The following is a 22,682-nucleotide window of genomic DNA, read 5'->3' on the forward strand; positions in this document are numbered from 1 at the left end:
GAGCTGTCCATGAATTTGAGAGGGGTTTCATTTCCCTTGCAACCCTCATCGCTCTAGTGTATTAGTTGATGTTGAAGTGGTATGCAATGGTTATTTGTATACCAATTGCATACTGTTGTATTCATGTGATACACTATATATACACCAGTATGTGGACACCCCTTCAAATGAGTGGATTCAGCTATTTCAGCCACACCCGTTGGTGACGGGTATATAAAATCGAGCACACAGCCATGCAATCTCCATAGACAAACATTGACAGTAGAATGGCCTTACTGAAGAGCTCAATGACTTTCAACGTGGCACCGTCATAGGATTCCACCTTTCCAACAAGTCAGTACATCAAATTTCTGCCCTGCTAGAGCTGCCCCAGTCAACAGTAAGTGCTGTTCTTGTGAAGTGGAAACGTCTAGGAGCAACAACGGCTCAGCCTCGAAGTGGTAGACCACACAAGCTCACAGAACGGGACCGCCGAGTGCTGAAGCATGTAAAAATGCCTTTCCTCGGTTGCAACACTCACTAACGAGTTCCAAACTGCCTCTGGAAGCAATGTCAGCACAAGAACTGTTCGTCGAGAGCTTCATGAAATCTCTGGAGTGATGACTCACGTTTCATCATCTGTCAGTCTGATGGACAAATATGGGTTTGGCGGATACCAGGAGAACGCTACCTGTAATGTAGGGTATGTAAACACATAAAAGTGGCATTGTTTTTTTAAACATTTATTACATTAATTTTTCCATTATTAAAGTGGCTGGAGTTGAGTCAGTATGTTGGCAGCAGCCACTCAATGTTAGTGGTGGCTGTTTAACAGTCTGATGGCCTTGAGATAGAAGCTGTTTTTCAGTCTCTCGGTCCCTGCTTTGATGCACCTGTACTGACCTCACCTTCTGGATGATAACGGGGTGAACAGGCAGTGGCTCGGGTGGTTGATGTCCTTGATTATCTTTTTGGCCTTCCTGTGACATCGGGTGGTGTAGGTGTCCTGGAGGGCAGGTAGTTTGCCCCCGGTGATGCGTTGTGCAGACCTCACTACCCTCTGGAGCGCCTTACGGTTGTGGGAGGACCAGTTGCCGTACCAGGCGGTGATACAGCCCGACAGGATGCTCTCGATTGTGCATCTGTAAAAGTGTTTTTGGTGACAAGCCAAATTTCTTCAGCCTCCTGAGGTTGAAGAGGCGCTGCTGCGCCTTCTTCACCACGCTGTCTGTGTGGTTGGACCATGCATAGTGCCAACTGTAAAGTTTGGTGATGAAGGAATAATGACATTGAAATATTCTCAAACATGAAAATGAGAAGTTTGTGTGATTGATCGTTGATCAATTCCATTTTAATAGAATAAATGTGTGTTGAGAGGAAGTTATAGTTGCATTCATTTACATTTGAGTAATTTAGCAGACGCTCTAATCCAGAGCGATTACAGGAGCTTTGAACCAGCGACGTTTCGGGTCACTGGCACAACGCTCTTAACAACTAGTATTTGCCGCCCTGCACAGTTTAACTGGTTTAGAGAAAACCCATCAATAACATCTGATATGGAAACATGTGTTGATCAATTCTTCTTGTCATTTAAAAAAAAAAAAAAACCTTTCGCTGTTGTGTTGTCTCTCCTGTTTCTCTTTTCAGGAATCTTCAGACTCAGGTCACTCAAATGTCTTGCTATGTAGGCTTTTATTGGATTATTTTCTTTAGCTATTTTAACCTTTTTTTTAAAATACCTTCATTGAAGAGATGACTGAATTCATTCACATTTTAATTACATTGTAATGACATAATCAGAAATCATTATTTTGACATATTAGATATTACCCCCACGAAAGAGGCAGGCTTTCGCCCAGTAATATGCGATGCTGATTGGCTAGAGAGGTTTAACAATGTATCAATTGACAAAATATTTCGCGGAATAGTTTATATGTTGTGTCATTAACAGCCTATATAAATATTTTTATTTTAATATTTTCTAATTCAATAGGCTATTCGTCTGATAATTCATCAAACAGAAAATACGTAAAATAAGTATTGTCTTTTGGGGTCATTTAAATGTTTTAAAATGTATTTTGACTGCAGGCAAAGTCGATTATGTAACGAGATTGTGCGTGCGCACTCATCTCCAGTTGGCCGCTTGGGCACGCAATTATGGGTAACTGCACCGGGCAATGTGAGGCGAGCATGCGCTAAAGCAAGCACAGATTTACGTAGGCCCAACACATAATAATACCATCACTGATGTTTACGTACGGAATTTAAATAAATAAAAGACTTATTCGCGGAGAAAACATTCTTCAACAGAACGAACGTGAGTTATATTGTTATTTTACGGCTCTTTTACGCGCCGCACTCGTTTTGTATGGGTGAATAATTCGGTATTTTTATTGTGCGTTTATTGAGCAAGTTTGATCAGCATCTCGGACGCACTGGTTGGATTAGGGATTGTTTGAACCCAGTCACTCCAGAAAGCTTTTTCAAAACAAACGGAGCCCCCACTAGGTTTTATAAACAGCTGAATGTATCTTAGATCAAAGCTTTTTACTTGCAGAGAGAATATATGACCTCAATAGGTCGAGAACAAAATGTTCCAATCTCAGGATGAAGACTTTGTTAAATGTCCATCAGACCGTGATTTCATCCCGAATTCATGGGCAGTATGTTGCACAATACGTTATGTAAGTGGTACGGAACGGAGGGCATTTAGGTAATAGAGTTCAGTTGTTAATGCTATGGAAAACGACGGTAATTTCGCAACCCAGGTCTAGCAAAGGTAAAATGCATGTCGCTCTCCCGCCAAGTCGGTTCCATAGGCTAAATGTAAATTCGTAGATTGTTATGTTTAGATAAAGCCTATATTCTGCCAATGTATTGGTTTATTAATGGGGCAGTAGACCTATGTTTTCCTTGTGAATTCGTTTAAAGATCGAATGTATTGTCGTGCGAAATACAGTAAATACAACAAGCCTTTCAACTTGCACTACTTGATTTCTGTGTGATCAGCTGGTTGACAGGTTCGAATGAAGTAGACCGACCACTTGCTTCACAATGGTCTTTGCTTGGCTTTATTTCGATCATTATTTCATAACTTCTTTTTCGAGTAGTATGTGTGTGTGTGTGTGTGTTGGATTCTAGTCGTACAGCATGGCTACAAGGCAGAGTAGAGTACACACCCACTCTTTTGTGTTTGCAAAAAATACCCCCCCCCCCTTCTTTCTTCTCACTCTCTCTTTCTTGGTTTCCCCATTCTGTTGTTGAACTTTTTGTTCCAAACGTGAGGGATAGCCTAGTAATGCTGGTATATTAAGAAAGTTGTGAATAATCATTGCAAATGTTATGCCTTCATATCGTGAAAGAACAGGATTTCAATATTCCTGCGCGCCACCTATGCAAACGTGTGCGTGATAACTGCGTAGTCAGCATTTTATGCAGTTCGGTTGTTTTTTTGCGTTGGAAACATTTAGTTACATTCTAGGAATACTCTTCGGTTTGATTTTCATGTTGACTTGGTTACTTTTTGGATTTAGCTTGACGGCAGTTCAAATGTGTAGCCTATTTTGAAGAAGCATTTTACATTTTTTCTTGTGATTAAAACGGTTTAGGTCCCAAAATGCACAATAAATGTGAAATGTTATGTGAAGTAGGGAAAAAAAGAGACCAGGAGGGTATTTCAAATGTTATCTGCATTTTTACTGTACTTGTTACATGTGAACTTGCATGTGCAATGCCCCACTCCACCCTGTTTGTATCCAATGCAATGGCAATGGCTAAAGGGGTAGTTCACTATTTTACAACATGATGTTAGACTTTTTCCTACCATAAAAGTAGTCTATGGGCCATGAGAAATTGTAATCCAGTGTTCTTTTTTAAATGTATTTTTTAAACAACCACCACAAATTTAGCGAATTTTAGCCACCGCTAGCTAAAACTCTATGGGGGGGGGGGGGGGGGGGGGGGGGTGAGGAGTCACTTGAAAACAACTCCATATTTGGTTTGATGTTACGTAAAAGTGATATAGAGCCTGTTGCCCAACTATTAGGTACTTTAGTTATGTTGTCTTCAAGATATCACTTTCTCTCCTAAATTGACTTAATATTTTATTTGGGTACTAGTGATGGGAAGTTCGGCTCTTTTTGCTGACTCTGATCTATTCCACTCATTCAGTCAACAGAGTCAAATCTTTCAACTAATTTTGTTCATTTGAGTCAGTAATGCCCAGAGTATGCAGGACCCCCAACCGACGGAAGGAGGATAGATCACTCTACTATTCACTAAAAACACCCTGTCCTGGGGGCGTGTAGGGAGAGAGAGAGAGAGAGAGAGAGAGAGAGAAATGGAGTACAGTACAGTATTCACTACTAACACCCTGTCCTGGGGGTGTGTAGGGAGGGAGGAGTGGAGCACATCTGGGTTTCAATGGAATTACACACATTGGGCCTGAATCCGACCCGAGTTAAACTCGCTTAAATGGAACGTAATTCCCTTTTTATGCTCTTTTCTTTCAATGCATATTCTGACCTTGAGCTTAAGCATGAGCATAGTGTGCCATGTGGTTGTTGCTGAGGATCATTAGTTACAGGTGATGATATAAAAAAAGACATGTGGGCTAATTAAATCGTTATGGTGCGGAGCGCAGACCAAGCCATAACAGTTTGAACCCAACGCATGGTGCAATACTTAGCTGTGTCATCACACAGTTCAATGCTTAGTACAGGCAATAGATGAGGGTATAGTCTACTATTGTACACTATTCTCCCTATTATAATTATATGTACACTAATCTTCCAACATTACCATGGATTAAGGAATGGACATTTTCAGAATGAATCAAACCATCGTTTTGTTGTTGTTGTTGTGTATAAAGGCTCTCCAAACCAGTTGTTTATGACTCATAAATACTTTCATAATCCTAAATAATCTACAAGATCAGAGTATTTTTAAAAAATCTACCAGTTGGTTCTGAAACAGAGACTACTATGCATATATTAAGATGGCTTTCATTCATTGGTCCATAATATTCTCAACCTGTTCTCTCCATGTATTCTATTGAGTCTGTGGACAAAATTCCAACTTAAAGGGACGGCTTAAGATAAATGTACTAAAAACCCTATTGAATGAAAACTCCACTAGAAAATCTGTTGGCCAGCAAGTGAGAAGTTTTTAAGCGTTTGAATTGATTTATTCAGCATTTCCAAGGAACCACGCCTGCGAAGCCTGTAACGCACCTTCATAAGGTAAGTCTGAACAACAACTACTGAGAAGTGCGTCAGGAAGGCATAAAGTCTGAATTGGGCCCACACTTACTTTGGCTTTCTCTCACTTACAGACATGTTGGTCTGCCTCGCCGTCATACTTTCTTTCTCTCTCAAACACACACAACACACATCACAGACTTTATGCTTGGCTGTTAATGGCCTCTGACATTACAGGGTGTGCCAGCAGAAACAGAGGTGGATGAGACAGACTGACAGACAGAAATAAGGGAATTGAGACTGTCACCATTCAGTTCAAATGAAAACACACACAGCTGGAGCTCTATATACTCGACTCTGTATAACGACCAGTTTTATATAACAGCCCTGTTTTCTCTGTTCATAATATGTGATGTTACATGGATGTTTGTGAGGCAGTGACACAAAACATAGATATCTACACACTGCATTCTGAGTCTGTTTTCTTGGTTGTGGAGGAAGTAGCACAAACATATAGCTTCTAACTTGTTCTTGATAACCCAGACACAAGTAGCATTGTGATGAGTCAAGTTGTGTACAAGTGGGTGCTGCACATTGGTGGTGGATGAGGTGAGTTTCCTCCTTACTAAAGACCTATTATTATTATTATAGCCTTCTGATGATATCGGAGGGGTGAACTACAAAGCTAGATAGATCTACTCAGGGTTTACTTAAGCTAACTAGCGTTAGTTAGATCCACATTCCAGCTCTGATATCTGGTCAAAAAGAGTATGACATTGTTGCTGCCTGTAGCACTGAATGCAAGGGAAGCCAGCGAGCATTTGGCCTATTTGGCCTTTAAATAAAATAATAGCCAATTAGCATTGAGCTAAACAGAGAGAGCTCAGCTGTGATTGGTCCTGGCACACCAAAAAAAGTGTCAAGGGAAGTCAGTTTGGATTTGGCTTCAGACCAATCACATCAGAAGGCAAACGTCAATGACAGAAAACTTGAATTTTTGCATCTCATTGTGGCTTGTTAGCTAGGTAAAATCATACATTGTACCCTGTGCCTGAGAGAATGGAAGTTAAAATCATATCAAACTTTATTTGTCACATGCGCCGACAGTGCAGTTCAATAACTATTTACCAAGTAAACTAAAGTAAAAAATAATAAAAAGTAACACAATAAAATAACAAAAACAAGGCTATATACAGGGGGTACCGGTACCGAGTCAGTGTGCGGGGGTAAAGGTTAGTCGTGGTAATTTATAGATTTAGGTAGGGGTGAAGTGACTATGCATATATAATAAACAGCATAGCAGCAGCGTAAAAAACAAATGGAGGGAGGGGAGTGTGAATGTAAATAGTCCAGTGGCCATTTGATGAATTGTTCAGCAGTCTTATGGCTTGGGGGTAGAAGCTGTTAAGGAGCCTTTTGGTCCTAGACTTGGCGTTACAGTACCGCTTGCCCTGCGGTAGCAGAGAAAACAGTCTATGACTTAGGTGACTGGGGTCTTTGACAAGGGTTTGGACTTTCCTCTGACACCGCCTATTCACCAGTATATACAGTTGAAGTCGGAAGTTTACGCACACTTAAGTTGGAGTCATTAAAACTCGTTTTTCAACCACTCCACAAATGTCTTGTTAACAAACTATAGTTTTGGCAAGTCGGTTAGGACATCTACTTTGTGCATGACACAAGTCATTTTTCCAACAATTGTTTACAGACAGATAATTTAACTTATAATTCACTGTATCACAATTCCAGTCTGTCAGAAGTTTACGTACACTACGTTGACTGTGCCTTTAAACAGCTTGGAAAATTCCATAAAACGATGTCATGGCTTTAGAAGCTTCTGATAGGCTAATTGACATAATTTGAGTCAATTGGAGGTGTACCTGTGGATGTATTTCAAGGCCTACCTTCCAACTCAGTGCCTCTTTGCTTGACATCATGGGAAAATAAAAATAAATCAGCCAAGACCTCAGAAAAAAATTGTAGACCTCCACAAGTCTGTTATATTCTTGGGAGCAGTTTCCAAACGCCTGAAGGTACCAAGTTCATCTGTACAAACAATAGTATGCAAGTATAAACACCATGGGACTACGCAGCCGTCATACCACTCAGGAAGGAGACGCATTCTGTCTCCTAGAGATGAACGTACTTTGGTACAAAAAGTGTAAATCAATCCCAGAACAACAGCAAAGGACCTTGTAAAGATGCTGGAGGAAACGGACACAAAAGTAAAAAAAATTATTTCACCTTTATATAACCAGGTGGGCTAGATGAGAACAAGTTCTCATTTACAACTGCGACCTGGCCAAGATAAAGCATAGCAGTTTGACACATACAGCAACACAGAGTTACACATGGAATAAACATACAGTCAATAATACAGTAGAAAGAAAAAAAAGTATATATACAGTGAGTGCAAATGAGGTAAGATAAGGGAGGTAAGGCAATAAATTGGCCATGGTGGCAAAGTAAATTACAATATAGCAATTAAACACTGGAATGGTAGATGTGCAGAAGATGAATGTGCAAGTAGAGATACTGGGGTGCAAAGGAGCAAGATGAATAAATAACAGTATGGGGATGAGGTAGTTGGATGGGCTGTTTACAGATGGGCTATGTACAGGTGCAGTGATCTGTGAGCTGCTCTGACAGCTGGTGCTTAAAGCTAGTGAGGAAGATATGAGTCTCCAGCTTCAGTGATTTTTGCAGTTCGTTCCAGTCATTGGCAGCAGAGAACTGGAAGGAAAGGCGGCCAAAGGAGGAATTGGCTTTGGAGGTGACCAATGAGATATACCTGCTGGAGCGTATGCTACGAGTGGGTGCTGCTATGGTGACCAGTGAGCTGAGATAAGGTGGGGCTTTACCTAGCAGAGACTTGTAGATGACCTGTAGCCAGTGGGTTTGGCGACGAGTATGAAGCGAGGGCCAGCCAACAAGAGCATACAGGTCACAGTGGTGGGTAGTATATGGGGCTTTGGTGACAAAACGGATGGCACTGTGATAGACTGCATCCACTTTGTTGAGTAGAGTGTTGGAGGCTATTTTATAGATGACATCGCCAAAGTCGAACGATCGGTAGGATGGTCAGTTTTACGAGGGTATGTTTGGCAGCATGAGTGAAGGATGCTTTGTTGCAAAATAGTAAGCCGATTCTAGATTTAATTTTGGATTGGGGATGCTTAATTTGAGTCTGGAAGGAGAGTTTACAGTCTTACCAGACACCTAGGTATTTGTAGTTGTCCATGTATTCTATGTCAGAACAGTCCAGAGTAGTGATGCTGGACGGGCGGGCAGGTGCGGGCAGTGATCGGTTGAAGAGCATGCATTTAGTTTTACTTGCATTTAAGAGCAGTTGGAGGCCATGGAAGGAGAGTTGTATGGCATTGAAACTCTGGAGGATGGTTAACACAGTGTCCAAAGAAGGGCCAGAATTATACAGAATGGTGTCGTCCGCGTAGAGGTGGATCAGAGAATCACCAGCAGCAAGAGCGTCATCATTGATGTATACAGAGAAAAGAGTCGGCCCGAAAATTGAACCCTGTGGCACCCCCATAGAGACTGCCAGAGGTCCGGACAACAGGCCCTCCGATTTGACACACTGAACTCTAGAAGTAGTTGGTGAACCAGGCGAGGAAATCATTTGAAAAACCAAGGCTGTTGAGTCTGCCAATAAGAATGTGGTGATTGACAGAGTCGAGAGCCTTAGCCAGGTTGATGAATACGCCGATGAATGCACAGTAATGTCTCTTTTTCGATGGCAGTTATGATATCATTTAGGACCTTGAGCGTGGCTGAGCTGCACCCATGACCAGCTCTGAAACCAGATAGCGGAGAAGGTACGGTGGGATTCTAAGTGGTCGGTAATCTGTTTGTTAACTTGGCTTTCGAAGACCATAGAAAGGCATTGTAGGATAGATATAGGTCTGTAGCAGTTTGGGTCTAGAGTGTCTCCCACTTTGAAGAGGGGGATGACTGCGGCTGCTTTACAATCTTTGGGAATCTCAGACGATACGAAAGAGAGGTTGACCAGGCTTGTGATAGGGGTTGCAACAATTTTGGCAGATAATTTTAGAAAGAAAGGGTCCAGATTGTCTAGCCCGACTGATTTGTAGGGGTCCAGATTTTGCAGCTCTTTCAGAACATCAGCTATCTGGATTTGGTTGAGGGAGAAATGGGGGAGGCTTGGGCGAGTTGCTGTGGGGGGTGCATGGCTGTTGACCAGGGTAGGGGAAGCCAGGTGGAAAGCATGGCCAGCCGTAGAAAAATGCTTATTGAAATTCTCAATTATAGTGGATTTATCGGTGGTGACAGTGTTTCCTAGCCTCAGTACAGTGGGCAGCTGGGAGGAGGTGCTCTCCATGGACTTTACAGTGTCCCAGAACTTTTTGGAGTTTGTGCTACAGGATGCAAATTTCTGCTTGAAAAAGCTAGCCTTAGCTTTCCTAACTGCCTGTGTATATTGATTCCTAACTTCCCTGAAAAGTTGCATATCACGGGGGCTATTTGATGCTAATGCAGAAAGCCACAGGAATTTTTTGTGCTGGTCAAGGGCAGTCAAGTCTGGAGAGAACCAAGGGCTATATCTGTTCCTGGTTCTACATTTTTAAAAGGGGCATGCTTATTTAAGATGGTGAAAGAAAGAAAGACCAGGCATCTTCTACTGACGGGATGAGGTCTATATCCTTCCAGGATACCCAGGCCAGGTCAATTAGAAAGGCCTGCTCGCTGAAGTGTTTTAGGGAGCGTTTGACAGTGATGAGGAGTGGTCGTTTGACCACGGACCCATTTCGGATGCAGGCAATGAGGCAGTGATCGCTGAGATCTTGGTTGAAAACAGCAGAGGTGTATTTGGAGGGCAAGTTGGTTAGGATGATTTCTATGAGGGTGCATGTGTTTACGGATTTGGGGTTGTACCTGGTGGCTTCATTGATTATTTGTGTGAGATTGAGGGAATCAAGCTTAGATTGTAGGATGGCCGGGGTGTTAAGCATGTCCCAGTTTAGGTCACCTAGCAACACTAGCTCTGAAGATAGATGGGGAGTAATCAGTTCACATATGGTGTCCAGGGCACAGCTGGGGGCAGAGGGTGGTCTATAGCAGGCGCTAACAGTGAGAGACTTGTTCCTGGAAAGGTGGGTTTTTAAAAGTAGAAGCTCAAATTGTTTGGGTGCAGACCTGGATAGTAAGACAGCACTCTGCAGGCTGTCTCTGCAGTAGATTTCAACACCGCCCCCTTTGGCAGTTCTATCTTGTCGGAAAATTTAATAGTTAGGGATGGAAATTTCAGGCTTTTTGATTGGTCTTCCTGAGCCAGGATTCAGACACGGCTAGGACATCCGGGTTGGCAGAGTGTGCTAGGGCAGTGAATTAAACAAACTTAGGGAGGAGGCTTCTAATGTTAACATGCATGAAACCAAGGCTTTTACGGTTACAGAAGTCAACAAATGATAGCGCCTGGGTAATGGGAGTGGAGCTGGGCACTGCAGGGCCTGGATTAACCTCCACATCACCAGAGGAACAGAGGAGGAGTAGGATAAGGGTATGGCTAAAGTGTAAAATAACTGGTTGCCAAATACTTTCAGAAAAGAGAGTAAAAGGAGCAGATTTCTTGGCATGGTAGAATAGATTAAAGGCATAATGAACAGACAAAGGTATGGTAGGATGCGAATACAGTGGGGGTAAACCTGTGCATAGAGTGACAATGAAAGAGATATTGTCTCTAGAAATATAATTTAAACCAGGTGATGTCATCGCATGTGTGGTAGGTGGAATCAAAGTGTTAGATAAGGCGTATTGGGGAGGGCTAGATGCTCTACAGTGAAATAAGGCAATAATTACTAACCAAAACAGCAATGGACGAGGCATATTGATGTTAGCGAGATGCATGCGCAGCCTAGTGAATCATAGGAGTCCAGTGAGTGGCTTCAGGCAGTTAGCGGGCCAGGGCAAGCAAGCTAGCAGAAAAAGGGCCTTGGAGGGACGTCGCGACGGAAGAAGGTCCGTTGTGGCCCACTCGTGCTATTACGTCGGCAGACGTATCAGCAGGGCTCCGTGTGGTAAACCAGGCCAATTGGCAAAATAGGTATGGTGGCCAAAGAAATTGTCCGATGGGCCTCTTAAGCTAACAGTCCGATGTGATCTGGACAGCTAGCAGGCCGCGGCTAACAGGCTAACAGGCAGATGGGCATTCAGGGGGACGATGAAATGGCGGAGCCAGTTTAGAAAACCCCTCGTCGGTGGTCTGCTCTACAGTGAAATAAGGCAATAATTACTAACCAAAACAGCAATGGACAAGGCATATTGATGTTAGCGAGAGGCATGCGTAGCCTAGTGAATCATAGGAGTCCAGTGAGTGGCTTCAGGCAGTTAGCGGGCCAGGGCAAGCAAGCTAGCAGAAAAAGGGCCTTGGAGGGACGTCGCGACGGAAGAAAGTCCGTTGTGGCCCACTCGTGCTATTACGTCGGCAGACGTATCAACAGGGCTCCGTGTGGTAAACCAGGCCAATTGGCAAAATAGGTATGGTGGCCAAAGAAATTGTCCGATGGGCCTCTTAAGCTAACAGTCCGATGTGATCTGGACAGCTAGCAGGCCGCGGCTAACAGGCTAACAGATGGGCATTCAGGGGGACGATGAAATGGCGGAGCTAGTTTACAAACCCCTCGGGGGGGGGGGGGGGGGGGTGAAAGGTGTTGTTGTGTCCTCTTAATGACTGTCCTGGTGTGTTTGGACCATGATAGTTTGTTGGTGATGTGGACACCAAGGAACTTGAAACTCTCGACCCTCTCCATTACTGCCCCGTCAATGTTAACGTTCAGCCCACCTTTTCTTGTAGTACACAATCAACTCCTTTGTCTTGCTCACATTGAGGGAGAGGTTGTTGTCCTAGCACCACACTGCCAGGTCTCTGACCTCCACCCTATAGACTGTCTCATCGTTGTCGGTGATCAGGCCTAACACTGTTGTGTCGTCAGCAAACTTAATGATGGTGTTGGAGTCGTGCTTGGCCACACAGTCGTGGGTGTACAGGGAGTATAGGAGGGGACTAAGCACACACCCCTGAGGGGCCCCCATGTTGAGGATCAGCGTGGCTGATGTGTTGTTGCCTACCCTTACCACCTGGGGGCGGCCCGTCAGGAAGTCCAGGACCCAGTTGCAGAGGGAGGTGTTTAGTCCTTATCTTAGTGATGAGCTTTGAGGACACTATGGTGTTAAATGCTGAGCTGTAGTCAATTAAAATAATTCTCACATAGGTGTTCCTTTTGTCACGTGGGAAAGGGCAGTGTGGAGTGCAATAGCAATTGTGTTATCTGTGGATCTGTTTGGGCGGTATATTAATTGGAGTGGGTCGAGGGGTTCTGGGATAATGGTGTGACTAGCCTTTCAAAGCCCTTCGTGGCTACAGATGTGAGTGCTACGGGTCGGTAGTCATTTAGGCAGGTTACTTTGGCGTTCTTGGCCACAGGGCCTATGGTGGTCTGATTCAAACATGTAGGTATTACAGACTTGGTCAGGGAGAGGTTGAAAATGTCAGGGAAGACACTTTCCAGTTGGTCAGAGCATGCTCGGAGTACACATCCTGGTAATCAGTCTGGTCCTGCGGCCTTGTGAATGTTGACCTGTTTAAAGGTCTTACTCATATCGGCTACGGAGAGCGTAATCACACAGTCGTCTGGAACAGCTGATGCTCTCGTGCATGCTTCAGTGTTGCTTGCCTCGAAGCGAGCATAGAAGTAATTTAGTACATGTCCTGGTAATCCGTCTGGTCCTGTGAATGTTTACTTGTCACGCCTGCTCCCCCTCCCCCTCCCTGGCGCTTGAGGGCACCAGGCTACTCTTATCTACACGCACCTGTCACCATCATTATACAGCAACGCTCATTGGACTCACCTGGATTCCTTCCGTGGTTGATAACCCCCTGTATATCTGTCTGTTCCTCTGTGGTGTTCCCTGTGTCCCCATTAATTGTTGTTAAGTGTTCATGTCCAGACGCTGTTCCTGTTCCGTTTCATGTCCGTCAGCTATTAAACCTTCACTCCCTGTACCTGCGTCTCTTCTTACAGGCCTGTTTCATAGTGTAGGGCTAAGATGTGAGGAGGAATATATTGAGTGAGATTTGTCACGTGAATTTATTTTTAACTGTTGTAGTCAAACATATAGTATGAACTCATTGACAGACACCATGTGAAAGTGCACATTCTGTCAATAAAGAAGGGCAGAGATTGAGGAAACCCGTTGTGCAAGTACAGGAAACTTTATGGTGCGTCCACTGCTGAACTTCATGTCTGAAGGGACTGAGGGGCGAGAGAGTGGAACAGGAACAGGGACTGGAACAGGGACTGAGGGGCGAGAGAGTGGAACAGGAACAGGGACTGAGGAGAGAGAGAGAGGGGTATTCACTGGAACAGGGACTGAGGAGAGAGAGAGGGGTCTGCACTGGAACAGGGACTAAGGAGAGAGAGAGAGAGGGTATTCACTGGAACAGGGACTGGAACAGGGACTGAGGAGAGAGAGCGGGCGTATGCACTGGAACGGACTGAGGAGAGAGAGAGAGGGGTATGCACTGGAACAGGGACTGAGGAGAGAGAGAGGGGTATGCACTGGAACAGGGACTGAGGAGAGAGAGAGAGGGGTATGCACTGGAACAGGGACTGAGGAGAGAGAGAGAGGGGTATGCACTGCAACAGGGACTGAGGAGAGAGAGAGGGGTATGCACTGGAACAGGGACTGAGGAGAGAGAGAGAGGGGTATGCATTGGAACAGGGACTGAGGAGAGAGAGAGGGGTATGCACTGGAACAGGGACTGAGGAGAGAGTGAGGGGTATGCACTGGAACGGACTGAGGAGAGAGAGAGAGGGGTATGCACTGGAACAGGGACTGAGGAGAGAGAGAGGGGTATGCACTGGAACAGGGACTGAGGAGAGAGAGAGGGGTATGCACTGGAGCAGGGACTGAGGAGAGAGTGAGGGGTATGCACTGGAACAGGGACTGAGGAGAGAGAGAGGGGTATGCACTGGAACAGGGACTGAGGAGAGAGAGAGAGAGGGGTATGCACTGGAACAGGGACTGAGGAGAGAGAGAGGGGTATGCACTGGAACAGGGACTGAGGAGAGAGAGAGGGGTATGCACTGGAACAGGGATTGAGGAGAGAGAGAGGGGTATGCACTGGAGCAGGGACTGAGGAGAGAGTGAGGGGTATGCACTGGAACGGACTGAGGAGAGAGAGAGGGGGGTATGCATTGCAACAGGGACTGGAACAAACCACATGGAAAGTGTTAATGTGTATAATGTGTAAATTGTGGTCCATTATTGTGTGTTTATATTTATTCAGGTGTCCATACATGTTTTGGTTTGTTGTTTATGAATGTTGTTTGTGTTTGTGTTTGTTGTTTATGTTTGTTGTTTGTGTTGTTGTTTATGTTTGTGATTTATGTTTATGTTTGTTGTTAGGCTTTGTTGTTTGTTGTTTGTTGTTTTGTGTTTGTTTGTGTTTGTTTGTGTTTGTTGTTTATGTTTTGAATCTATACATGCATTGAGTGTTTTTATATGGCCTTGTGTGTGCATGTTTATTTGCGTATGTTCACTGGTGCATATGTGTGTGTGCACAATAGTGTGTGTGTGTGCATGCATATAGAGTGTGTTTATTTCTTCATGTGTCTTCCTGTGTGTATCACAGGAGGTTGGTGGCACCTTAATTGGGGAGGATGCGGTCGTGGTAACGCCTGGTGCGGAATCAGTGGAATGTAACAAATACATCAAACACATGGTTTCCATGGTTTCCAGGTGTTTGATGCCATTCCATTTGCTACATTCCATTATTTTGAGCCGTTCTCCTCCGTTGTGTATGTAGATATCTGTGCACCAGGGGTTCCGCTGCTGTCGTGTAGCTGTGGTGCTGCGTTGAGGAGCAGGTTGAAGATGGTAGAACAGTCCTCTGCAAACAAAACGAGTGATGACTACAACAATCTGACAACCCCACAGTAGAATAGTTTATTGAATTACCTAGTTGGCTCGTTGTTGTGTGTTTTATTCAAGATAAATATTTCTCTAGATAAATATTTATCTTGAGGCGCATGCAAGTTACGAGTGCCACAGGAAGAGAAACGTGCATTCTGACAAGCAGTCAATGCACAACAATTCCTGCAATCGCGGGCAAAATAGTAGTTTTTATGGTCTTTGTTAAAAGAGGGGGATCCCAGCTTTCCATTCCTACTTTATTTATTTCTCAACACTTAAATATGTGTGAACTGCACCATTTTAAACACAGAGTTTATAGCAGCGGCATAGTTAAGCACGTTACCACTCCACAATTCACCCTGAGTGCATAGGGGAGATGTAGAGGTCCTGGGCTGGTGTGGTTACACATTGTCTGCGGTTGTGAGGCCGGTTGGACATACTGCCAAATTCTCTAAAACTACATTGGAGGTGGCTTATGGTTGAGAAATGAACATTTAATTATCTGGCAAAAGCTCTGGTGGACATTCCTGCGGTCAGCAGTCCAATAGCACACTCCCTGAAATCTTGAGACCTCTGTGGCTTTGTGACAAAACTGCACATTTTAGAGTGGCCTTTTATTGTCCCCATCACAAGGTGCACCTGCCTAATGCTCATGCTGTTTAATCAGGTGGATGGATTATCTTGGCAAAGGAGAAATGCTCACTAACAGGGATTTAAGCACGTGTGTCGGCACAAAATTTGATTGAAATAAGCTTTATGTGCATATAGAACATTTCTGGGTTCTTTTATTTCATGAAACATGGAACCAACACTTTACGTGTTGCGTTTATATTTTTATAGATAAATGCCTGCTTTGTTGACAAACTCAGTATATTGTTGATTTAATTGTACTGAAGGTCACAAACGGAGATCCTAACCAGTTATTGTCCATTGTTACTTCGGTTCAGTGTGTACTACATTTTGCATCATAGTTTGGTTTACTTGTCTTAGTCTACAGGTAGATTTAAACATAGGCTGGTCTTATGTCATAACAGGATAATCAACTTGCAGAACTTGTGTTTCCTGTTGGAGAAATGCTAGCTAGAACGTAGTGTTCTTTCTGGTTCTCAACAAGTGTTGAGGAAGCAAAAACAGATTGAGAAGAACCCGTTATCAAATGATCCAACTGGCGTTATAACATCTTCAGTTAATTACATCTTTAAGAAGTCACTGTCTCTTGGCCGTGAGGTTTGGAACTCTGACAGTAGATCCATTCTGCTGTTAAAACTGAAAACAGATTTAGTGTTTTCTCTCTCTCTCTCTCTCTCTCTCTCAGCATGTGGTGGCCTGTTGTTATTCCCTTGGCAGTTCTTCTCTCAGAGCAGTTTGGAACATTAGCATAGTGTTAACATTAGCTTAGTGCTCCTCATCAGGGCGTGATTACCTCTTCAAAGATTATCTTAAATAAGACATCTCAGTCTTATCCCACCGCATGCATTTTTAAAACTTATTTTCCTAATAGCACTGACTTTTCTGATAACGTCTTTATTGAGGAAAAATGTACTGACTACAACTGTGATATGTGGTTGTCTCAACTAGCTAGCTTAAGATGAATGCACTAACTGTAAGTCGCTCTGGATGAGAGAATCTGCTAAATGACAAAACTGTTTTTAAAAAAATGGTAATGTAAAGTGATTTGAGATGTTAGCCTACAATGTTAGCTTCGGGGGCAGTTTGGTGTGCCTCTAAGTCAGACAAACGTGTTCAGTTTGTTTGTAGTATTAGTATGGTAATGGTTAATAGATGCATATGACCGGTTACATTTTTGCTAATTATTATGTTTGTATGACTGACATGCTTTGTGTGCCATGACATTGGAGCGTGTGTGTGACTGTGTGTGACTGTGTGTTTTTAGTCCACAGAGTAATTCCACCTCAAAAAGCATCAGAAAGAGGACTTCAACACCCACCATCTTAGATTGTTCTGAAACTATTTATATCGTTAGAAACAGAAGATTAATATTCCTGAAACATTATTTTGTTGAAAGATAATTTGAACACTGAGAAATTAAGCTAATTTATTGCACCCAATTTGGGCATTTCAATTTATAGGCTTCATATAATATTAAATAAATATAGTACCCAATATCTGATTTGGACCAAACCTCTTCTAAACAGTGATTAAGGAATCTAAATGAATGGTCAAAAGCCATCCAAGGACCCCAACATCCAGTATACATCATCAGTGATTTATGTTTGACAAGTAGTATGAAGCTGCGGCTTGGAGTATTGTTTATTCATACTATGTAATGTATTCTTAGTGAATTTGATTGTTTTTTTTCTCACTGTTCAGATAAATTAGCCAAATTAGCATTTTCCCCTATGAATGAATGTTAAAGTACCAGGTTTTTCCCACTAGATGTTACTGTTTCTGCTACTGCCATACCCTTATATCAATTTAGCTGGTCTCTTGCATTTATTCAATGGATCACAACATTTACAACTTTGGGTAGAATACCAATAGCTTTTGCTTTTAATTCAAATAAATTGTGTGGTTATCCTCAAGTCAAGACAGTCCTCCATGAAAGCAATTGAGTTCTTCCTTCTCTTAGCAGCTAATGCTTCAACCCAACTCCCCTTGAAGAGTCCAACACATGGCAGCTCTCTGAGAGGGCTATGCCTATGGTGAAATTCTCACATGAAGACTTTTCCTACAACCCCAAACAAATCTATTGAGAAATGGACTAGTGACTGTTGCATGGCAGGTTTCTGTTTGTCAATAAATGTATTAAAACACCTCTTTATATGTCTTGCGATTAGTGTAATTTACCATCAAACCCAATACCATTACCATTGTAAAACACTATACAGTATGTGCTTTGGACTTTTACCATTGAAGACCTTTAGAGACCATAACATTGAAGCCATTATATCTGCTGTAGCCTAATGATTTGCTTGTTCACCAGGGATGGTCTAATCCAGACCTTTTTTTAAAGGGAATAAATCACAAACATAGGGGCCATTTCCTGGACCTAGATTAAACCTAAGAGAAGGACAAACTGCTTTGGTTTCATGGAGGACTGGCTTGAATTGAGGATGACATTATTATTATTATTTTCAACATGAGCTAAAGCGATTGTTTTTTTTACCCAAAGTTGTAAAGAAAATGTTGTGCTCACGAGACAAGCAACATTGATAAAAGGGTGTGGCAGTAGCAAAAACAGCAGCATCTACTGGGCAAAACCTGGTACTTTAAGGCCAGGCAACACACACTCATAGGGCAATTTTTCCCCTTAATCAAATAATAATCACATTTTACCAGTTGAATGTAGACCAAAATATAATACTTTTTTGGGTTAAACATGTTATGAAATATTTTATTACAACATGCAAATGAGGCAATAGCTCATTAAATATGCACATATTTGCATATTGCACAAATCCATTTTTCTGGACACTGGATGAAGTCCAGCATTTTGTCCAGAGCAGATTGTGGATAAATACTTTTAAAAAATCTTTCTATCTGTAAAATAATACATATTTTTTTCCCAAATAAAATGTTATCTACAGTGCCTTCAGAAAGCATTCAGACCCTTGAATTTTTCCACATTTTGTTGTGTTACAGCCTCAATTTAACATGGATTAAATAGAGATTATTGGTCACTGGCCTACACACAATACCCCATCGTGACATCACAATACCCCATCGTGACATCACAATACCCCGTAATGTCAAAGTGGAATTATGTTTTTACTAACTAATTAAAAATGGAAAGCTGAAATGTCTTGAGTCAATAAGTATTCAACACCTTTGTTATGGCAAGCCTAAATAATTTCAGAAGTAAAAATGTGCTTAACAAGTCACTTAATAAGTTGCATGGACTCACTTTGTGTGCAATAATAGTGTTTAATATAATTTCTGAATGACTACATCTTCTCTGTATCCAACACGTACAATTATCTGCAAGGTCAGATAACCAGTTATTAAATACAAGGGTTTTAACATACTTTTTCCAACCTACACTGTGAATGTTTAAATTAGGTATTCAATATAGACAAGAAAAATACAATTATTTGTGTGTTATTAGTTTAAAACACACTGTGTTTGTCTATTGTTGTGACTAAGATGAAGATCAAAATTGATGACTAATTTATGCAGAAATTGTAAGGGTTCACATACTTTTATTTGCCATTATGTAAATGTACTGTATGTAAATTAGATATCTAGACCCAATCTCTTCAAAGATAGTTACTAAACATATAAACATAGTCCAGTTTTAACATTCTCTATGAAATGGTCTTCTAAATTATGTGTAATTTAATGTCATGAGCTTTGAAATTATTGCTGTATTTTAAAGTGGTTAAAATTCATGAAAATGTTGATGACGGTAGTATGACAAACTAAAGAAAATATACATTTTCATAAAGTTTTTTAAATGTATTTGTTAAAATTCTAAATCGGTAAAAACGTAATTTCAGTTTTGCCTGGCCTTAAGACTAATTAAATGGGGGAAATGTAAGCTACATTAATGGCTAATTTCTCCGAACAGGAGGGGAAAAACCTCACGTAATTCACTGAGAATACATTACATAGTATGAATAAACAATGTTCAAGGAAAACATTACAAAACCTGGCCAGATCAGTTAAAGTCATCAGTCTCAAGTCCATGTCAAGTCAAGTTATTTTATATCTAGACTCAAATCATCAAATGTGTGACTTGAGTCAGACTCAAGTCCAAGTCAACGTGACTCTAGTATCTACTGTCTATTTACTTTCTCTTCTGTTGTCTATATGAAGCTGAAATTACCTTGACCGCCCATTAGTTGGACACACACACACACACACGTAAGCATGAAAGATCAAAGCAGGATTATTGGTATTTGTTGTGACAAGTGGATTAGATTCGATGACAATGACAGCTCAGTAGAAGAGTAATCTGCTCCTTCCCTGCGTAGATGAAACCACACTAGTCTAGACTATTGTTTGAATGTACCCTATATACAATATACAAACTGAATGATCAAGGCTGGTGGTAGAGATATGTTTTCTTTGTTCCAAAATGCTATTGTCCTAATAACGTAATCTACTTTGGGCTGTTCAGATGGTCATGAGGAATTCATTAGACTAATATAATTATTATAATAGACTTCAATAGACTAATGTAATAAAAAATAAAAAAAAGATAACAGCACATCATTTAATTACAAAATAGAATGTTATAATACAAATGTTAGAGAATACACAGATGACTGCATTCCTTTTGTTGTGAAAGGCCAGTGACTTTCTGAAGATCTGTCACAGTCTTGTCTGCGAACTGCTAGTCAACAAGTAGTAAGAATTAAACGATCAGCTCATCCACCAAAGGCCTACTTGATTCTCTTGCACTTTGGGAGATATTGTTTTTAGAACCACTGCTCTGTAGTCTTTAAGTGTACACTGAGTGTACAAAACAGGAACTATTTCCTAATATTTAGTTGCACTCCATTTTGCCCTCAGAACAGCCTCAATTCGTCGAGGCACGGACACATTTTATTTAACTAGGCAAGTCAGTTAAGAACAAATTCTTATTTACAATGACGGCCTACCAAAAGGCCAACACGGGGGCTGGGATAAAAAATATATATATATATATATATATATATATATATATATATATATATATATGACAAAACACACATCACGACAAGAGAGATAACACTACATAAAGAGAGACCTAAGACAACATAGCAAGGCAGCAACACATGAAAACACAGCATGGTAGCAACATAACATGACAACAACAGGGTAGAAGCACAACATGGTGCAAACATTATTGTGCACAGACAACAGCACAAAGGGCAAGAAGGTAGAGACAACAATACATCACGTAAAGCAGCCACAACTGTCAGTAAGTGTCCATGATTGAGTCTTTGAATGGAGAGATTGAGATAAAACTGTCCAGTTTGCTGCAGCAAACTGAAAAGAGGAGCGACCCAGGGATGCGTGTGCTTTGGGGACTACAAGGTGTCGAAAGCTTCCCACAGTTGTGTCAAGTCGGCTGGATGTCCTTTAGGTGGTGGACCATTCGATACACACAGGGAAACTGTTGAGTTTGAAAAACCCAGCAGCGTTGCAGTTCCTTCTTTAACCCAGCAGTGTTGCAAAAATCCTTCTTTAACCTGTCTCCTCCCCTTTATCTACACTGATTTGGATTTAACAAGTGACATCAATAAGGGATCATAGCTTTCACTTGGATTCATCTGGTCAGGCTATGTCATGGAAAGAGCATGGAAAGAGCATGTTTTGCACACTGGCACACTGTTTATGCCTGCAGGGATGGAGGCAGGTCACGTCAATGATTCCCTGTACTGCCTGATACCATTAGAGCTGCATGTCAATCTGAAACCTGCATATATGAAAAGGGCTTATTGCTCAGTTCCAAACAGTTGAACTAGTGTACTCCCAAAATAAGCATCATGCCTGTGTCACTGCCTTTTTCAAAGTCCCCCAGTCCCATGACAACGACACGTCACATGTGAAATGTAGGATTATATAAAAAGGGAAAAAATGTGTGTGTGTGTCTACACACTGCTTGTCTGTGAACGGAGTGCTCTGTGTTCCTGTAGGGATGGAGTTCCCTGTGGACGGCCTGGTCAGCGTGAGCCAAGAGATCCTGGAGAGATCAGCCCAGGACTACATGAACAGCCTTCTCCACAGCCCCCTTGACTCACCCCAACACCTCACCCTCGCAAACAACACACAGGTAAATAGACCCTCACTCTGCCACACTCTACACAGGTAAATATCAAATCAAGTCAAATTTGATTGGTCACAGACATGGTTAGCAGATGTTATTGGTCACATACACATGGTTAGCAGATGTTAATGGTCACATACACATGGTTAGCAGATGTTAATGGTCACATACACATGGTTAGCAGATGTTAATGGTCACATACACATGGTTACACATGGTTAGCAGATGTTAATGGTCACATACACATGGTTAGCAGATGTTAATGGTCACATACACATGGTTAGCAGATGTTAATGGTCACATACACATGGTTACACATGGTTAGCAGATGTTAATGGTCACATACACATGGTTAGCAGATGTTAATGGTCACATACACATGGTTAGCAGATGTTAATGTCACATACACATGGTTAGCAGATGTTAATGGTCACATACACATGGTTAGCAGATGTTATTGGTCACATACACATGGTTAGCAGATGTTATTGGTCACATACACATGGTTAGCAGATGTTAATGCGAGTGTAGCGAAATGCTTGTGCTTCTGGTTCCGACACGGCAGTAATATCTAACAAGTGATCTAACAATGTCACAACAACTACCTAATACACACAAATCTAAAAGGGGTGAATGAGAATATGTACATATAAATATATGGATGAGCGATGGCCGAGCGGCATAGGCAAGATGCAATAGATGGTATAAAATACAGTATATGCATATGATATGAATAATGTAAGATATGTAAACATTATTAAAGTGGCATTGTTTAAAGTGACCCATTTGTTAAAGTGGCCAGTGATTGGGTCTCCATGTAGGCAGCAGCCTCTGAGTTA

At 42.0% G+C, this 22,682-nt stretch overlaps 1 protein-coding gene across 3 annotated transcripts in view; it reads left to right on the forward strand.

The window, feature by feature from the left end:
- The first annotated feature begins 2,075 nt into the window (after positions 1 to 2,075).
- LOC110536416 (uncharacterized) overlaps positions 2,076 to 22,682 on the forward strand; it is a 55,369-nt gene continuing 34,762 nt past the window's right edge. For 2 of the 3 annotated variants that reach the window (XM_090191199.1, XM_090191200.1), the window contains exons 1-2: positions 2,076 to 2,296; positions 21,713 to 21,849. In XM_090191199.1, coding sequence (XP_090047325.1) covers positions 21,715 to 21,849 — 135 coding nt within the window. In that variant the 5' untranslated portion in view covers positions 2,076 to 2,296; positions 21,713 to 21,714. The remainder of the gene's footprint in view (positions 2,297 to 21,712; positions 21,850 to 22,682) is intronic. The other variant, XM_090191201.1, reaches the window with a different exon arrangement.

The sequence above is a fragment of the Oncorhynchus mykiss genome, chromosome 11, assembly GCF_057628025.1.
Source record: "Oncorhynchus mykiss isolate SJ-2025 chromosome 11, ASM5762802v1, whole genome shotgun sequence".
Classification (NCBI taxonomy): domain Eukaryota; kingdom Metazoa; phylum Chordata; class Actinopteri; order Salmoniformes; family Salmonidae; genus Oncorhynchus; species Oncorhynchus mykiss.